The 17718-nt window shown below is 49.0% G+C and overlaps 1 protein-coding gene and 2 non-coding genes across 4 annotated transcripts in view; 2 read left to right on the top strand and 1 right to left on the bottom strand.

Annotated features, from left to right (window-relative positions):
- Positions 1–11214, top strand: part of RCSD1 (RCSD domain containing 1) — a 35785-nt gene extending 24571 nt beyond the window's left edge. The window contains exons 2-7 of one of the 2 annotated variants that reach the window (XM_054805090.1): positions 1071–1178; positions 3716–3805; positions 5148–5219; positions 6556–6759; positions 7611–8262; positions 9122–11214. In XM_054805090.1, the coding sequence (XP_054661065.1) occupies positions 1071–1178; positions 3716–3805; positions 5148–5219; positions 6556–6759; positions 7611–8249 (1113 nt within the window). In that variant the 3' untranslated portion in view covers positions 8250–8262; positions 9122–11214. The remainder of the gene's footprint in view (positions 1–1070; positions 1179–3715; positions 3806–5147; positions 5220–6555; positions 6760–7610; positions 8263–9121) is intronic. The other variant, XM_054805097.1, reaches the window with a different exon arrangement.
- A 2242-nt stretch (positions 11215–13456) lies between these two features.
- On the top strand, positions 13457–13528 carry TRNAP-CGG (transfer RNA proline (anticodon CGG)). The gene has a single exon. It is a non-coding gene; the product is annotated as a tRNA-Pro (tRNA).
- A 579-nt stretch (positions 13529–14107) lies between these two features.
- On the bottom strand, positions 14108–14179 carry TRNAP-AGG (transfer RNA proline (anticodon AGG)). The gene has a single exon. It is a non-coding gene; the product is annotated as a tRNA-Pro (tRNA).
- Positions 14180–17718: the final 3539 nt, after the last annotated feature.

Genomic DNA, 17718 nt, shown 5'->3' with positions numbered 1-17718 from the left:
GTTGGACTAGATGATCTCCAGAGGTCACTTCCAACCCCTACCAGTCTGGGATTCTGTGATTCCTCTAGCAGTGGCCTTTGGGGAAACTTTCCGACTGAGAAGCAGAAGAGTATTGAGGCAGAGGGGTGAGATGTGTGGTGCCGGTCATGTGTTCATGGCGGTGGCACAGGGAACAGAGGTATGAGGTTCCTTGCTGATGGTTCATAGCCTGGTTTGTTGCTTTGAGGACTCTGCCTCTAACAAAACAAGGATTGTTGGTTAGTTTTTCTCAGTTTCTCTGTTTCAGTTTTCCCTGGCATGAGATATTAGAGATGAAGAACAAAGGTTTCCTTTCAGCAACTTTGATTTCAAGGCTTTCTACTCATATTTCTTGATACACACATAGCAAAGAAAACAAGGTAAATGTGGGTTGACACCAGGGCTGTGTGCTGTGGGAAGAGCCGCACCATCCAGTCTCCAACAAGCATCCTGCTTCTCAGCCTGTTTTTAGCCCAGGGGAGGAGAAGCTTCTCTCAGCCCTGGTATTTCCTCCCTGCCCTCCACTCGCCTGAGTATTTCACTGCCAAAAAAGCAGAACAGCAGATGGACATCCCCAAGCAGATGCTGGCTTGCCTTGAGGACAGGGAATGGCTTCTCGCAGCAGAACCACTAGAAAAGGAAAGACGTTGGGGACCAGGCCAGTAAAAAAGGGATGGGAAGGTTGAGAAGGTGTATGGGAACGTCCTTTCCTGCCCCACTCCATCTGCTCACTGCAAACAAAAGATGGGGAACAGACACTTGGCTTGAAATACTTAGTTTGCTTCCAGTGAAAAATATGGAGTGTAGGATCTTCAGCTAGAGTTGAAAGGCTCTGTGTGAATTACTGTTTTTTTCACGGATATTTGAAAATGCTGCTAGGTCCTGTCTTCCCAAACCTCTTGCTCTCAGACTGGATGATTGATGCCAGATGTGAGAAGCTCTGCTTTAAGTCCTTGCTTACTCTTGAACTTTATAACACATACACAAGCTTCTCTGTAGCCTGCTTGCTTTTCCCAGCCTTTGCTCATAACTTGTTGTTCCCGATTTGTCAGAACAGGCCAGCAGAGACCAACTCAGAGGTGGACAAGTCGGCATCACCCTCAGTGGCTCAGCTAGCAGGGAAATTCAAAGAGCAAGCAGCCAGTATCACTGGAAAAGAGGTAAGGAACTCTGCAGCCACCAGCAGGTAACTGAGTGGGAAATGAGACACTTGCCTCACTGTAGAAGTTAGAGCATCAGTGATCTGAGCATGAATTCACCTTGATTTTGAATCTTTGCAAAAAATTAGTCTCCTAGTGCAATGCAAACTATGATAGTATCTTCCATGCATTGCCAACTTGCGGATGAGTATTTTGGTGGGGCCATACCTCAGGACAACTAGATACTGTAGCTGAGACACTATAAAGCCTAGTAGGGTGCACAGGTATCCCTAATGGTAGCAGAGAGCAATGCATGTACTATCTGGGCTGGCTTTTGTGGGCAGAGGACAACATTGAATAATGAAATAGCCAATATTGAGCCATGGAAAAAGTAGAACAACACATTATGCAGTGTAGAAGCCAGAGGCAGCTCACCAGCACCTTGTTCACAAAAGGAGAAGGTTTCCTTCAGGTACTGCCTTCTGTACAGGTCTGAGAGAGAAAGCTGTCTCCTTACTTGCCCTCGTTACCTCTTCCCAATGACATTTCAGACTCTGTGCCTACCTCTATCATGCTGAAATTCTATTTTATTGAAAGCCCACTATGCCAAGCATTGCCTCACAAGCTGTCTTTCACCAGGTAAGCAAAACACTAGAATACCCCTCTTAGGAAGAACGGAAAGTCAGAGTGTTTATGGATGCAGGTTGACATTTTAGGAGAGCCCTCTGTATCATTATGCACTTTTTTAGAAGCATAAATATTTACTGGTGGCCCTCTTCAACCAGCGGGTGTCCCTTTAAAACTGAACTGTTTCCTTCTGCTGCTTAGCTGATTTCAGCATATCCCAGGCTGGGCCTAAGGGGATCCTCCCTGTCACCCCTCCTGTCTTTGACTGGATGCAATGGTGACCTCTGTCCTGGAGGGCTGGCATGCCACCGTCTGTCAGAGGTTAACACTCTCTTAGCCAGGCCCTAGGATGGGAATAGTCAATCTCTTCCCAAGCGCTTTTTTTTTCCCCTCTAGTCACCAGTGTGCTGCTCCATCTGTCCCATTAACAGTCATTTCCTCTTTTTAAGGTATGAGATTTAATTACACTAAGTCCCTTACCCTTAAGAAGGCAGCAGGTTCCCAGACCTCTCTTGTGTTATCTGCGGACTTCTACTGCTCCCAAGCCAATGCAGTGTGGAGGGGCCTCACAGTGGAGGGAAACTCGTTTTCTCCAGAGACAGAGGAGGACAAAGTTTCCTGTCTTTTCTCTTCAAACCATCTGTCACTTCTCCACTCGCTTTCTCAAGCTGGCTTCAGATTAATGGCTGAGTGGATGGTCTTTAACCCTTGCTTGAACCCATGCCAGCAAAGGGGAACCTATCAACCAGGGAACCTGTGATACATTCACAGGTTGAACAGCACAGCATTGCATGGTTGCAAAATGGTGGGGTTTCAATAAGACACGATATTACTGCTTCCTAGCATGACATAAGAGCAGGCCTGCCCTTGGCTGCTGAGAGACACAGCATTGCCGTAGCTGTGTGCAGCACCACCAGAAATTAAGTGACATCAAGTCTACAGGTCCTCCAAGACAGCCAACTCTACAGAGGGCAAAGACACCATAATCCAACTTTTCACATGCCTGTCTGTTAGAAGGTAACAAAATTATCCAAATATTATATTGTGGTTATTATCTGAGATCCACAATATTATCCAAGTGTTTTGTCAGTTAACACACAAAAAGTGAGTTAAAAGCTTGGCAGGAGACTACAAACCTGGCATAAAAATAGATACGGCTTGTCTTCAAGACCAGAGCAATAGTTATGAAGGAGAGACTCCATAGGTGCTGTGCTACGTGTCTCTTCCTAATGAGCACTCTGTATGTCTGAGAGCCCAAGAACATTCAGAAGAAACTGATGTCCCTGACGTTAAGTTGCCTTGTTCCTTCTCCCCTGGAGAATCTATTTCTTAGACAACCTGAATATTAGGGCTGAGGCCTTCTCTCTGCGAGCTGCTCTTCTTCATTAGAGAGAAACAAATGGGGCTGTAGGGCATATTGAAAAAGTCAGAATTCCCCTTTTTGCCTCTAAAACACATCAGATGCAAAATAGGAAAATCATAAACCAGGTAGGCAGCTGAGACTCATTAAAAGGAAATCCTGGTAATAAGACAGGAAAGAGAACAATAACAAGCTATTCCAGTGTGAGGGGGTTCCAGCAGGATGCTTTGAAGATGAAGCTTCTGGGAAAGCTTCTCCACCCTCCACAGCTTAGAAGAGTGTCCTTTGCACAAAGCCTGAAGTCTTGTGGTTCATGCTGTGGAAGGAAATATACATTATTTTTCCAACGCTAGGACTGGGCTTGGGATGCTGCGAACAACGCCTAGCATGCTGGCCACATGCCTGTATGCTAATATCTTGTGCTGCCTTTGCATGTCTCCTTTAGGCAAGCTAAGCCCTGCCATCCAAGCAGGTCACTTACAGAGCATGCCCTTTGGTGCTTGAATTTCACTTCCTTCTTTTTAAAAAAATTGATTTCCCTGCTGCCTTGTTGGTTGTTTTCTTCTCTTAGGTACCACCACATAAGCCAACTCGAAGGAAACCACCATGCTCCCTTCCATTGTATTCCCACAAAACTGAGACAAGTGACAATGATGAGCAAGTGAGTATCAATTTAATAGAAGGACAAGCTCTCTCCTCTCTGCAACTCCTCTCCTGAGACATGAGCTTGGAGGTAGCAGAGAGGTCAGGCTGTGCAGCAAAAGACATCAGTCACGGAGCATCAAACCCTCCTCTGTTCACACACATATACTGACTCAGAATCAGCTCCACGCTGTTTCCCACTCCTGTAGCACAGATACACATCCCATTTCGACTGCCTTTTTTTTTACCCTTAGAGCACTGACGGATCCACCCAGTTACCACCTTTCAAGCATTTTAAAGCAGGAACTGCTGGCAATTATTAGATTTGAACAGCGCTTAGCACAGGGAGCATCCATGCTGTTTGTTGCCTTCAGATGAACTCCAGAGGTTTGAGTATAATGGCATAATAGTTCTGCTCTTGAGACTTTCCCTTATTCAGATAATGTGAATAATCAATCCAGAGTGAAGAGGGGTTTTGTCAGCAATACCCACAGAATACTGTCTTGAGGTGTCCTCTGTACAGCACCCTTGTAGGTCGCATTCAGCTGGCTGCTACTCACTAAAGTTTATGCTCAGGCCCTTTCCAGTCACTTCTGTCCTTCTGTATTTCAAGGTATGAGGTCTACCCACCAAATTTCACATTGTCACCTGCCCTTAACAAGGGGGTGGTTCTTTGTCCTTCTTTTCTGACAGCTACAGGCTCTTGCTGCCTCCATGCCAAAGGAGCACAAGCTTTAAAGTCTTAGATTCCTTCCTTTTCCTTTGGACCAGAAAAAAATAATATGCCCCTTCTCAAAGCAATGATCTTCCTTTCTCAAACTGTTTTCAGCCTTTCATAGCTCTACCTTTCTGGCCACTTACGCCTTTCCTGCCCATAGTAATTGGATACCCTTTATCTCTGTTAGTCAAGTGGTGGCAGAAAGTCTTTCCCATCACAAAAAGTTCACAATGTTTACCAACATTAAGGCTTGCACCCTTTAAGAGGTAGAATTTTAATCTGTCTGGTCCTGGAGTAATACCAGGGGAAACTGTGCTATAGGTTAGATACTTTAGTGAAGGCCATGTAGCAGCAGAGCCATTACACATCACCTAACGCAGATACTTCAGCCAGAAAGCAGACAATCACCTTTTCTCTCAGAGGAAGGATACATGTATGCAGAGCCCTAGGATGGCTAGATAACAAGGGGAGCAGGATCAGGAAAGAAGAAAGCAAACTTTTGTGTGAAGATGCTGTATGAGGCTTCATTTGCTCCCCTACTAGCACTTTCTGCTTATCTCTTCCAAGTTTTCTGCCTTCATTGTATTTGCTTTTTTTTCACCTACTTTACTGTGATTTTTTCATGTTTCATTTTGTTTTGCAGAAGAGGTCTCCAAATGCTTGCCCCATTCCCAAGGTCAAAGTGAAAAGCTCCCCCATGATTGAAAAGCTGCAGGTAGGTCCTGGAAGAGCCCACATGGCTGCCCCAGCAAATTAAAACTAATTGGCATTTGTCATGGCTACTTCCCTTGCAGAGCAGCCAGTGGGGAAGGGGATCCAGGAGCCAAGGGTGACAGCTAGGTAAGCAGGGCAGTGGCCTCACCAGTGAGGGCCCAGTCCCACAATACACAAACAAGGAAGGGCAGAGCAGGTCTGGTGATGGTAACCAGCATCAGAAACAGTCCAGCAAGGACTAAGGATTTAGGCATGTCCATAGGCAGGTCAGCGCATGGGTCAGGATCATTTTGGATCTGCAGGTTACGTGGCTGTGCATGGGCATGGCAGCAGCACTGCTGAGGTAGGGAGCAGGGGCAGGAGCCTCAGTTTAAATGTAGCTTGCGAGAGAAGGTGAGGGAAACCCTGGCTGAGACATCTTCCATCTCTTCGCAGCAGCAGTTGAAATCAAACTGAGTCACTTGCACCCTATCGGGGAGCTGGCCTTGTGCGCAGGCAGCTAAAATCCTGGCAGTGGGGAGCACGCACGCTCTGGGCTCTGGCACTCCCCTACACATGCCTAGAAGCTCTGTGCTTCCCTCGCCTTGATTCCCCCAGTTACGCACAAACACCCAGTGCTGCCTGCCCTTTTTCTATCTCACAGCAGCACCTGAATCATGCTGCTGAGGGCAGCTCAGCAGTTGATAGCCTGTAGACATAGTGCCCTGCCGCTGCCAGCTGCCTCTCCTGGCAGCATGTGCAACCCCAGAGCACAGTGCCTCCTGGCCGCCCTCACACAACATAAGCACTGTCCCTCGTAATGCACCCAAGGACATTTGCCTAGGAGAGCTTAGTGACAGGCCAGCAGGAAATGTTTTGCCACAGTTAATCACGAACTTGCTTCTTTCCATGGTCTTCTCACTCATGACTGTGCCAATCATTCAGATGATCCGCAGACTAGGTTTGAAAATGCGACGTCTGCTTGGGCGCACGCAGGGATGGTTTAAATCTCGAAGTGATTGCTGCCTGCTTGTTCAGACTTTCTCCCGGCTCAGCCACTGTAGAATGTGCTGGCTTGGCTGGGTCACTGGAAAATCCCAAAAGGCCTCAGGATGACAAAAGGACACGTCCTGAGATCCTGCTGCTGGGGAAGGGCAAATGTCCAGTCATAACTTCTCTGCCCGGACTTGTTTGTTGACAGCGTCACCAAGAGAGACCCATAACCAAAAGGTATGTGGGTTGTGACAGCTGAGAGATGTGGCAGCTCCTGTGGCAACAGCAAGGGTTCCTCCATGTGGTTACCGCACGTAGTACATGCCAGTGTCATGCATGCCTGTGACAGGGATTTTTCTTTGCAGGCCAATCTGGCTTTTGCTCCAGCTGCTCTGCTGCCAGGAGCATCTCCCAAAAGCCCTGGTCTGAAAGTCCTGGTTTCTCCGTTCAGCACCCCTCCCTCAACGCCCAGCAGCCCAGGGATTCAGTCCCAGCCCAGTGAAGTGAATGAGACACCGGTCAGCTTTGATCAACCCCCAGAAGGCACTCAGCTGCAATTCTATAACAAGGTAGGCTATGTGCTAGGATTTCTCCATCACAGCAGGATACAGCTTGCTTATCACTTGGGGATGAAGAGGAAGAGGAGGCCGTAGCCCTCAGTCCTGCCATAACAGTGTGCATTTGTATCCAAGGGAGGAGATCTGGCTTCAAAACAGCCTTTCAGTGTAGCTCTCTGGAGTCTCCTCTCTGCCTGCCTGCGCACAGAGGTTCATGGTGTGGCAGCTCCAGCAGCCTTCCTGGCCCAGTGGCTAAAGGGAGGGCGTGAAGTGGCGGGACTCACTCACTTCAGCTCAGCAGTAATGGGGTGGCTGGTAGCTGGGCAGGCAGCGCCGTGAGGAGGTGGTGCCACGTGCCAGCAAATGTCAGAGTTGGCTGAGGCGCAGTTTAGGGAGCCACGCAGAGCACAGCGGTTTGCCAGGTGTCCCACAGCGTGCACAGCACTTAAATGGGGAACTGTAACCTGCATTCACCATCCTCAGCTGGAGTGAAGACTCCTTCCTCAAACAATAAACTGCCAAAAGTAGAAAAGGCCGAGACTTCCAAAGTCTGCAGCATCTGCATAACAAATGCAGGGTCCTTTGGTTAGGGTCTAACTTGGACAAGGAGCCACATTTTAAATCGGGACAATGATCTTCAGCACCAGCTTTACAGAAGGAAAGGAGGCATGTATTAAGGAGGTGCTTATCCTCTAAAGTAGTCTCTCATGGGTAGGAGCCCTTGTCTCCCTACCTCTCAGTAGCAGACCAAGAAAAGTGAGGCCACTGGTGTAACAATCAAGTTTCCCATTATATTTTCCTCTCTTGTGCTTTCCAGTACTGCTCTTTTGACTGCTTCTATGTCTGCTTTTCCTGCCTCCAAGGTGCGGACACGGGGATCGATAAAGCGCAGACCTCCCTCCAGGAAGTTCCGAAGATCTCTGTCTGAGTATGGAGACGGGGAGGATTTAGGGGTCAACATCTCCTCTCCAGAAAATGGTGCCAAGGAAGATGGGGATGAGGTGTTTGGGCCCAAGGGCAAGACAGAGGAGGCAGAAACAGGGAGCAAAGAGCAAAAGAAACGGATGGGGTCTGATGAGACACCCCCATCAAGGAGAGGATCCAGCAGATCAGAAGATGAAGAAAAAGGAGGAAAACAGGCAGAGGAAATGACTCCTTGCAAGAGTAACACAGGGGAGAGAAAGGAGGAGGAGGAGGTGTGTTGTGGTGCCCCAGGGGAGGAGAACTCTCCCCAGCCTCCTTCTGGAGATAAGGAGGAGAAGGTGTGCGAGGGTCCCCAGGGAGAAGAGCAGGAAGACAGTGCCTGTGAACAGGAAAAGGGGGACAAGAAGAAGGAAGAAGCTGAAGCTGAAGCAAAGGAGACCAGTGAGAGCACAGAAACACAGAGAACGTCAGACACTCAAGAAACACCACTGGCACCTGAACCGCTGCAGGACGCAGTGGGCTTAGAGACTGCCAGTGAGCCTTCAACGCTAGCCACGCAGGACCAGAGCACAGCGTAACTGTGACGCACAGGTAAGATGGGTCACCATGACGATAGCTCCTAAAATACCAGAGGGTTTTGCTTACTAATGAAAATGGCAACTGTGACAGAACACACCAACATTTCTGCTGCACCCCACATCTCAAAAGTATTAAATCTCAGGCCTGCAGCAGCTGCAAGGCAAGGTATTTAAAGCAACTAACCCTCCTGGGTGATGTTACAGAGAGGATGGAGAAGAAGCAAAGGCAATTCTGGCTTCAGTAAAATAGAGAGGCTCTGCTCACCAGCACCCTCTTCAGTTGCTGTTTTGAAAGCAATTTGAAAGTACTTACAGTAAAAAGCACTTCTCCCCAACAGTAACCATGTGTATACTATCTCAATATGCCTCTTTACATATGCATATTTATATGTTTATGTGTGCACACATGGTATATATACATATGTATGTATATATTCTGTCTCTCTATATATACGGTTTTAGCTTGTTAGCTTTGCCAGCAAAAATAGTGTTTGTGCACATGCCAGTTTCATGATCAGCCCTGGAAGCACACAAACATGGGCCTCTGCCACCTGAAATAAAGGAGGATTTCCACTGGCTAAAGTGGGCTTTGTTCATGTAGCTTCTTACTATTCTCTAACCACTGATAATGTAGTCAATGATGCCTGAGGAAATACCTCACTCCCCCTCAACCACCTGTCCCCTCTTCAAATGCCTCCTTGGTTTGGCAAGGAGCAACTGAAGGAAGCAGGCTGGTGCTCAGGCTGCAGCTTGCCTTTGCCTCCAAACATGGAAACTACCAAAGCACCCCCAGGTCACAGACTCACCAGCACTGTGTTTACTTAGACCCATGATTATTTTTCATCATTTCCTTACTTTTCCCCTCTCAAAAGGACATACCTAATCAGGGCACAGGAGACTTAACATGTGAATAGGAGTCATCTAACCCAATCAAGGTGGAAGCTACTGGAAAACCTTCAGTGGCAGGAGAGGAGCAGAATACGGATATCCCCCGAGGTCCAGACTCATCCCGGAGCTGAGTGGCTGCTCGCTGGCTCTCTGCTTTGCACCATCATATTTTGGGACAGTCGGAACATGAGACTGGCTTGCAATCGCTTCAGAGTTTAAAACTGAGGCATTGGCTGACGTTCCTTGGTGATATTTGGGGATTGAGAGATCTGATATGCACTGTCCCAGAGTCAACAGCCACCACCACTCCTGGGCTCTCTGCTCCTTCATCCTGCTCCAAAACGTCTTTTTCTTCTCCCCTGCATTGGTCTTAGATGAAGTTCCATCAGTTACATACGTACATGTATGGTGCCTTTTTGGTAGCTTCTTTTGAAATATTTTGGGTTTCAAATTTCAGTAAATAATGTTTTAACAATAGGAAAAAGGTATGTTTTCTCCCTATATGCTGTATGGCAGACAATGTGAACCCTAAACATGGGGAAAACACTTAGGACACTGTTCATAAAGCACAAAATCCCTTTGAAGTGGGGGTCGAGCTGGCTGATCTGTGAAACAGCCAGCTGTGGTGGGCAATTTTTCAGCGTGCTTCAACTCTGGGGTGTTTTTAGTGCTGGTGGAAAGTAACAACCAACAGGTTTGATGCACAGAAAAGATGTGCTGCATAGGTCAATAGGGCAAGTTTTCTTATCTGGCGCTGTGCTCCAGTCCAGATTTAGAAGGGACGCCTGTCCATCAGTCTTTCTTACTTCCAGACCCTGTCCAATCTTTCGATTCTCTTTTGAAATTTTCAGTGTGTAGCCACTGAGCATCGCTTGTGATAGAAAGCATCCTGGCTTACAGGAAACAGCTGATTAATTTCATGTACATCAAAGAAGACGTCTTAGATGGCTGAGTTTCCGGTTGTACAGCCTGACTGAATATGAACTGGTGAAGGACAGATAGCCAGTCCCTCCTAAGTACTGAGGCATTGGACTAGATTTGCATTCACTCTTGGGGTACTAGTTAAGTCACGGGTCTGGCAGTTGCTAAGCCAAAAAAGCTTTTACATCTGGAGAGTATTTGTGGCCCATAAGATATGAGTTATGCAGGGAAAGACAGATAACAGACCATCACCTGACCAGTTTCTTGACAGTAGTGCTTGAAGCTCTATCTGCAATACTGAATAAAAAGCTGCTCTGGCTCAAGGCCATGGGGCTCATGTCCACGGCGTGACGTGGAGCTGTGGACAAGTCTGGGCTCGCTGGAAACAGCGAGCCAGACTTGTCAAAAGCTGAGCCAAGGAGTCAGCTAGCTGTTAGGTGGTGTGAACAGTCAGGAGCCAGTGCTTCAACGTGCCTCCAGCCACCTTGTACCCAGCAACACAGGCACAGTTACAGAGGCAAAAGGCAGACCCAGCCAGCTCCTCTTAATGCATCACAAAGGTCCTCCTAGCAAACATTAAGCTGAGCAGAGTCGGAGGCTTGGGTTGTCCCTGTCTCTCTGGACCGGTACAAGGATTTTACACAACACAGCCCACACCTGTCCTTAAGTGGCCTCTGCAACGCGGCAGTGTTACAAACCTCAGGGTTTTGAAGGATATCCCCTTTCTGTCCACCAGCTCTAAAATCACAAGGAAAGAAGTGGCTCTGTGCCCTGCCTTTCTTTTTCCCAGGTGAGAGCGCTGAGGTGTCACTTGCTGAGAGCCAGCAGCATTGCCCCTCCTGTGTAGCATGGGCTTGTTGGCGAACATGACCCCCACATCCTTTTGAGCCACGTTGTGGAGCATTGTTGCCTTTGAATCCATTTTAATCTGTTTGTTAGAGCTTGTATTCCAGGGCAGGCTGCAATCATCTGCTGTACCCTGTTTCTTCTCTCAGCAGAGTGTCCCATCTGGATGTGAGTGATTGTGCCTTACTGTATATATAGATATATGTGTGCCTGTTTAGAGAATGAGTATGTGTGTCCTGAGCAAGGGAATGGAAATCCGAGGAAGAAACAGAAGAAATAAATGTTGGAATAAAACCAAAGCAAAACAAAATCAGTGTGTTTCCTCCTGGGGATATGAAGGAGCTTGAGGAAGGATGGGGAGAGCTGGTAGCAGCAGGCAAAATATGGGTGGCATTTCCACTGCCATTGGAACAGTTTAACATTCAATTTTAATTTAATTTGGGGTATTTTTTACTTTGGGGGAACAGCAATAACCAATGTGCTTAATTCACAAAGGAAGGTGTTCTTTGGGGCAAGCAGTGACACTGGAGACTGCCACACTCCCCGCCCCAGCCCTGCGGGTATCAAGCATGTAGGAACAGAAGAAAGCAAAGCCAGCAGCATCCTTGTTCAAGGGAAGCATAAAACCCCAAAGCAATGCACAGTGATCCTTCCTGTGAGATTTCCCAGCTTCTGGCAATCAACAGTTTAGAGACTTTCTGTGCCAGAAGTTGCATCACCATCTTTGTCCTTGACGATTTTACACGTTGCGCCTGTTTCTCAGCTGAAGGTATTCACACATCCCTTTCGGGGCGATGCTCGCTCAGGCAGCGCACAAACCTTGCCTTTTCTGCAGCCCCAGTTAGAGCAATTTTAGAAAAGACTCTGGCTGGCATTAGCATTGTGACACTGCAAAAGCAGAAGATACATGTGGGTAGCCGTGTATCCCTGCCCCATCCGTACTATCAGGAAACGTAGGCTTGGGCCCATAAATGGCAGCGTGGTCTTGTATCCACAGGGTGTAGACTCAAAAAGTTTTGACTGAAATGTAGACCACAGCTTGGCTTGGTGTATAGGGTGGGGGCACCATTCAGACCCATATGTGCCTGTCATTGCTGAGGCTGGAGTGTATAATGTCAGATGTAAGGACACTGGAAATGTCATCAGCAAGAAAAATCTGATATAATTTATGCTATTCCTCTGGTGTGGATGATGCCGGAAAGATTAAAAAAAAAGTAAAAGCACAAACCTTACTGGCCAGCACACCTTTAAACTGGGGGAGGGGAAGGATGGAAAACAGAGCAAGAATAAAGTGGAGAAAGGAATGCAGCACAAGGAGACTGTTGCAGTTGTGTTTGGCTGAGATCTTGTTGATTTTATGGTTATTTTTTGATTGGACCATATTTAAACTGTAGAGTGAGCCCCAATAAAGTGTTGGATGGGTAAGGACTGAGAGCAATTACTGATGGGAGGAACAGGGTTTTTTGAAAGATCTGAGATGCAAGGGAGGCTGGTACAGAGGTGTGGAAGCATGACGGGAAGGGTAAGGGTGACAGGAGGCATTGGGAGGATACAGCACATCAGAAATCAAGTGGGAGCTGAAAAAGCAGGGTGGAATGGGTTCAGAAACCATAGGGAATGCCAGTGGCTACTCTGGGTCCCAAGTCACACACTCCCAACTCTGAAGCACTTTCCCAGGAAACCCAAGGCCCTTTGTTAAGCCATTTTTCCCTTGCAGCCTCTGACCGCCCTGACAGCCACTCCTGGGGCCACTTGCTGGAAGGGAACCACCTTCAGCTGCCTCGGAACAGGCCAGGCGACCCCACAGGCCCTCACCTCACCCCTTCAGGGGGGTTGCCACGAGAGGGTTCGCAGACACTTGCAAACGTAGTTACGGTGTATCCCACACACACGACGCCACACGGCAGGAGGGCGCGGGGGGTGGAAAGCCCTGCCTGTCTGTTGGTCCGTCTGCCCCTCCGACCCAGTGAGGACAGCGGAACCCGCCGCCGCCCGCCTTCACACCTCGAGGGGGCGCAGCGCCTAACGGCTCGGCAAAGCGCGGGTCGGGATAAACCAAACCCGTCCGGGGGGTCTTCTGCCATTCCCCCCTTCTCCTCCGCTGAGAATGAGCTCGCCCAGCTTCGAGCCCCGCTGACCGTGCCTGCTAGCCACGCGCGCCTGGCGCGAGCGCGAGGCGAGTGTGGGGGGAGTCGTTCTGCGTGGGGGGAAGCGGTATCTGCGCAGGGGAACGCCGCGGGGCCGCTGCTCCCCCCCACGGGGACTCGGAATCGTCTCTACCAAGCGAAGCCGTAGGCTCGGGGGAAGGGCGATGCCACGGGTTACCCTGGCGGAAGGTGTGGGAAGGACAGGGGGAAGTCGCAGCAACCCCCGCAGATAGGGAGAGGAATGGTGCTTTCCGAACCGGTGGACTGAACCATTGGGAGTCTGGGGGGGGGGGGGGGGAGGGGGGGCAGACCCACGAAAGGACTTAGCGGGGCGGTAGGTGGTGCTGGGCGGGAGGAGGCGGGAAGTGAGTGAAGTGCTGAGCCGGGGAGGTTGCAAAAGAGAGCGGCTCGTTGGTCTAGGGGTATGATTCTCGCTTCGGGTGCGAGAGGTCCCGGGTTCAAATCCCGGACGAGCCCGCTGGGAAAGGGGGGAGCGGTGGCGCCCTCCGTTTTGCCGCCCCTGTCCCCTCTTTAGCGTTTTTGTTGCCTCGGGCCCGCCCGCGGCGGGAGGGTGGGCCCGGGGGAAAGAGCCGGAGCTGGTGCAGGGGGGAGCGGCAGGCTCCACGGTGCTGCAGCGGCAGGGCTGTGTTTTGCGGAGGTAGAGCCGCCGTGTGGGACACAGGTAGGCCCGCGGGGAGCAGGTGATGGGCGCCTCGCAGCCCCGTCTCGTCGTGGGTACGCTGGGGGTTAGGGAAGGCAGGGGCCTCGCGGGGGAGATGAGGGTTAGCGGCGCCCTGTGCGAGGGGAAGAGGGGGCGAACGACAAGAGGGCTGACCCCTGCTTGGTGGGCTGTGAACACTTATTCCTTGCGTTCAAGGGGAGCGAGTCTCTCATTGTTAAGTCCTGTCCGTGCCCCTCCGCTGTATGTGGGAGCCGCTGCTGTCTGCCTGAGGAGCGCGGCGGCGGACTCCGGTTCTCACCGCTGGCTGCGGGTGGGGAGCGGGGCGGGGAAGCAGCGGGGAGACAGAAATGGGGGGGGAAGGAAAAAAAAAAATTGGGCTCGTCCGGGATTTGAACCCGGGACCTCTCGCACCCTAAGCGAGAATCATACCCCTAGACCAACGAGCCGCGGTGAAAGAAGGTTTTTCTGTCTTGTAGAGGAACGCTCGAGCGTTGCTGCTTCTGCTGCCCCGGCTGTGGGGGCTGCCCGCAGCGGGAGGCGGTGAGGCCTCGGGCTGCCCCTTCGGTTGGAGCGGAAACGGGCTGCAGGTACGCACGGGAATCTGTCGCCAGGTCTGAGCGCTCTCTTCTACTGCAGCCGTGCCTGCGAGCTCGGAATAGAGACGGATGAGAAGCCCTCAGAAAACAGCGTTACATAAGGGAGAGGTGGTAAACAGGCTTCGTGACAGCCAAGTGTTTGCAGGCTGGTGCCAGGCTGTAATCTGACTCGTCGCAGCAGCCCGGAGGCAGCGGAGGCCGAAGTTTCCCCCTAGCCTCAGCCTGGCAAGTCGCGACCCCCGCGGTTTCCCTCAGCCTGTGCCTGCCCAGGCCGGGGCTGCCTGCGCGGGCTAAGTGTGGCCGCCCGGGCAGCCGCCGCTCGCAGCTGCCCCAGTGCCTGCCCCGCCGGTGCGGCCAGCGGCCCCCCAAGGAGCGGTCAGGGCTTATGGGGACTGTTCTGCTGCAGTGGCCTCGTTGGGACAGCTCAAACAAATGTCGGGTGGGCAGCCTGTCCTGCTTTTTTGCGGTGTTCCGTATTACTAGTGAGTGACGCGCGCCGTTACTGGGCATGCTGTTGCTCTCCAGCTTTCTTCCAGTCGCTGTGGCAAACCTATCTACCCTTGTGTGCAAAATCTGCTTAATGTATGTCTAACCACAGCAGTCAAACCACAATGCCCAACCAAAAGAAGGTAAGTTCATGGTTCATTTCCATAATTCAAAACTGTACTACAGCCAAGCGCTGGTGACGTTACTTTCTTACTTTACAGGTGACGATTTTATGCACACCTGTTTAAACATCAGAGTCTTCTTACAACAAACACTGATGATGGTCAGGCTAGAGGTCAGTGCTACCTTGGCTCTTGTCTCCGTACAGTAATAGTCACTAAACTAATTTTGTCTGTATTCCAAGAAACGGGGGTGGGGTGGAGGGGGAGGTAGGAGGAGAGACAGGAAGAATAATTGCTTTCATTTTGTGGGCTTTTATATGTATCAAGATTATCAAGAATATTTGTGGCTTGAGCTGTTCCTTAGCATCAGTTCAGCACTGGAATAGCTCATCATTAGCATCTTTTTCCATTGTAAGGTTTCCTTAGAATACTTATCCTTGCACAATGGGTGATCCAGGACATTCTTCTTAATTGAATTACGGAAAAATAATTATCAAACTCTTCAAGTACCGTATGCAATTACTGTGCTGCTGCCAGCTCTGAGTTTTGAAAGAACCACTGCATTTCCATTTAACCAGAGTAAACATAAATGTATCTGCCAGTCACAATTTCTCCCAGCTCCCAGAGGAAAAAGTAATGTTGCAATAGACACCCAAGACTTTCTTTTATAAATAGAGCCTGTTTTTTCTTTCTCTCTTGTGTTCGTCTCTTACTGTTTCAAAATGAGCATGTTGGGTGGGGTATTTTTTGCAGGAATGCATATCTGCCTGCTAAACAGTGTCTATTGTGCAATTCCTTTAGGAGGTACAGAGATGCAGGCTAAATAAAAAACAATCAAAATGATTAAAACTGTAAAATTGGTCTGAATATATTTGTTTCTCCTCCTAGAAGATGTTACCCTTATTTTATTTGCCATCATAATCCTGCTTGCTCTCTGGGAAGCTACTAGAGAACTCTCCAAAACAATAGGATAACAAAGGTCTGAATTTCTAACATAAACAGCAACCATGAAGAAATGTATTTAACCTCTTCCCCAGTGACACACACATTTTTAGATCTTCCTTTTGTGATAAGTGGGAAAAAAAAGACACAAAAGCATTTTTCCTTCTCTTGTGGGACTGAATGCCGATTTTACTGCCAGGAAGAAGGCTCAGAAACCAGTTAGGCAACTTGACAGCAGCCTGCCTGGAGGCTGCTGTGATATGTCTTGCCCCACTGTCTGAGCAGTCCTGCTCCTGTCACTGTTGCTTGTCTGACCTTACTGGGAATGGATTCAGTGTGAAGGAAAGTAACTCCCCACCTCTCCATATGCAGGCAGAAGAAAAAAAGTTTGTTGCCAGCTAAGTGAGCTGAATTACTAAGAAATTTGATAAATACCAGTATTATCACTAGACAGAGAGTAGAATTGCATAGCTAGAGGGGAAAAGGACTGCAGCAACTACACCTTTAATTGAGTTAGCTTATCAGGGGGTTGTGGGCTGAGATAAGTTAAGGAATTGGGTAGTACAGCTTGTAGGCTCTGCATTTCACTCCAAGAAGTGTTCCCAGTTCTTTTTGTCATAACCTTAATAGTAACATGTCATAGCATACAAATGCAATATATGTTCCTCAGGACAAATTAAGTTGTTCTAGCACCCCGCTTCCTCTCTGGAAGTAGCAGAAGACAGTAATTTGATCATTACTATCTGGATAAAAAAATCATCTAGAATAAGTAGACCGGCTACTCTCCCAGATGCTCTCTGTATTGAACAGCAATACTACTACACAGCAAACGGGACGTTCGTAGGGCTGCACCTGTGATGACATTATCTTAGCTCTGCCAGGGAAGGAAGAGATTGTAGGAATCCTCTGGCAAGGGGCACACGTGGCCGAAGCAGGCTTATTAATACATAAAAAGAGAACGCTTGAGGTCTGTGAAGGGCAGTAAATTTGAGAATAAGAAAAATAATATATTTTTTTAAAAAACTTTAGGTTGATTGTCTTGAAAGAATGCCTAGAAAGATAAAGCTTGGCCTGTTCAGGGGATTGAACATTTTTAAACTGTGCAGTATGGAAGGGCCTGAAAGTAAATGGTGAACTCTGGGTATTGGTGTGCTTCCATGTTGATAGAGCACTTGTAGTCAGTCACTGAGGAGAGCTGTAAGGCTGGGCGGAGTTTCCATGGAAAGGAAGGGCTCCATGGGAGTATTGAGGCAAAAGGGCTTGGGATAAAAGGGTTATCACTGTATATCAGTTTCTGCTCCATTTGGAAGGTGGGGATATTGATCAGTTGGCTACAGACTCAGCTGCAAGGGAAGTCAGAGGGACTAAATGCGGTGGCAGCCAAACACAGTGATAATTCCCTGTGCTACAAAGATTTGTCTCTGTTGATCTTTATTCCCAATTGCTGCCCTGGATTTCTGGTAGCCTGGGTTTCTAGAAAACATAAGGGTTAGCTGAGGAACATGCTCAAGAACCTCCCCCTACAGCATGAATAATGAATGCATACGCTGTTACACTGTAAATCCCACGAGAGGTGTGAACCTTGTGTCTGCATCACAGCTGGGAAAAAAAACCCAAACAGCACCATGCAGTGTTTTTACAGGGTCTTGCTTTGTCACGGCCTTCCTTAACATGGCAAAAAGTAGCAGGGCTTTCCTGTGGCCTGTTTAATCTACAGATGTGATTAGGTGGCCAGAGAGTGGCAGAGAAATTGTGGTGGCACATGCATCTGGGAGAGGACTGGCATCCATGGAGCACCAGGCAGGAGCAAACTGAGTACACTGCAGGCCTGTGAAGTCC

This window comes from Grus americana, chromosome 1 (genome assembly GCF_028858705.1).
Source record: "Grus americana isolate bGruAme1 chromosome 1, bGruAme1.mat, whole genome shotgun sequence".
Lineage (NCBI taxonomy): Eukaryota > Metazoa > Chordata > Aves > Gruiformes > Gruidae > Grus > Grus americana.
Note: the sequence above shows the minus strand (reverse complement) of the source record. Positions and strands in the feature narration are given on the sequence as shown.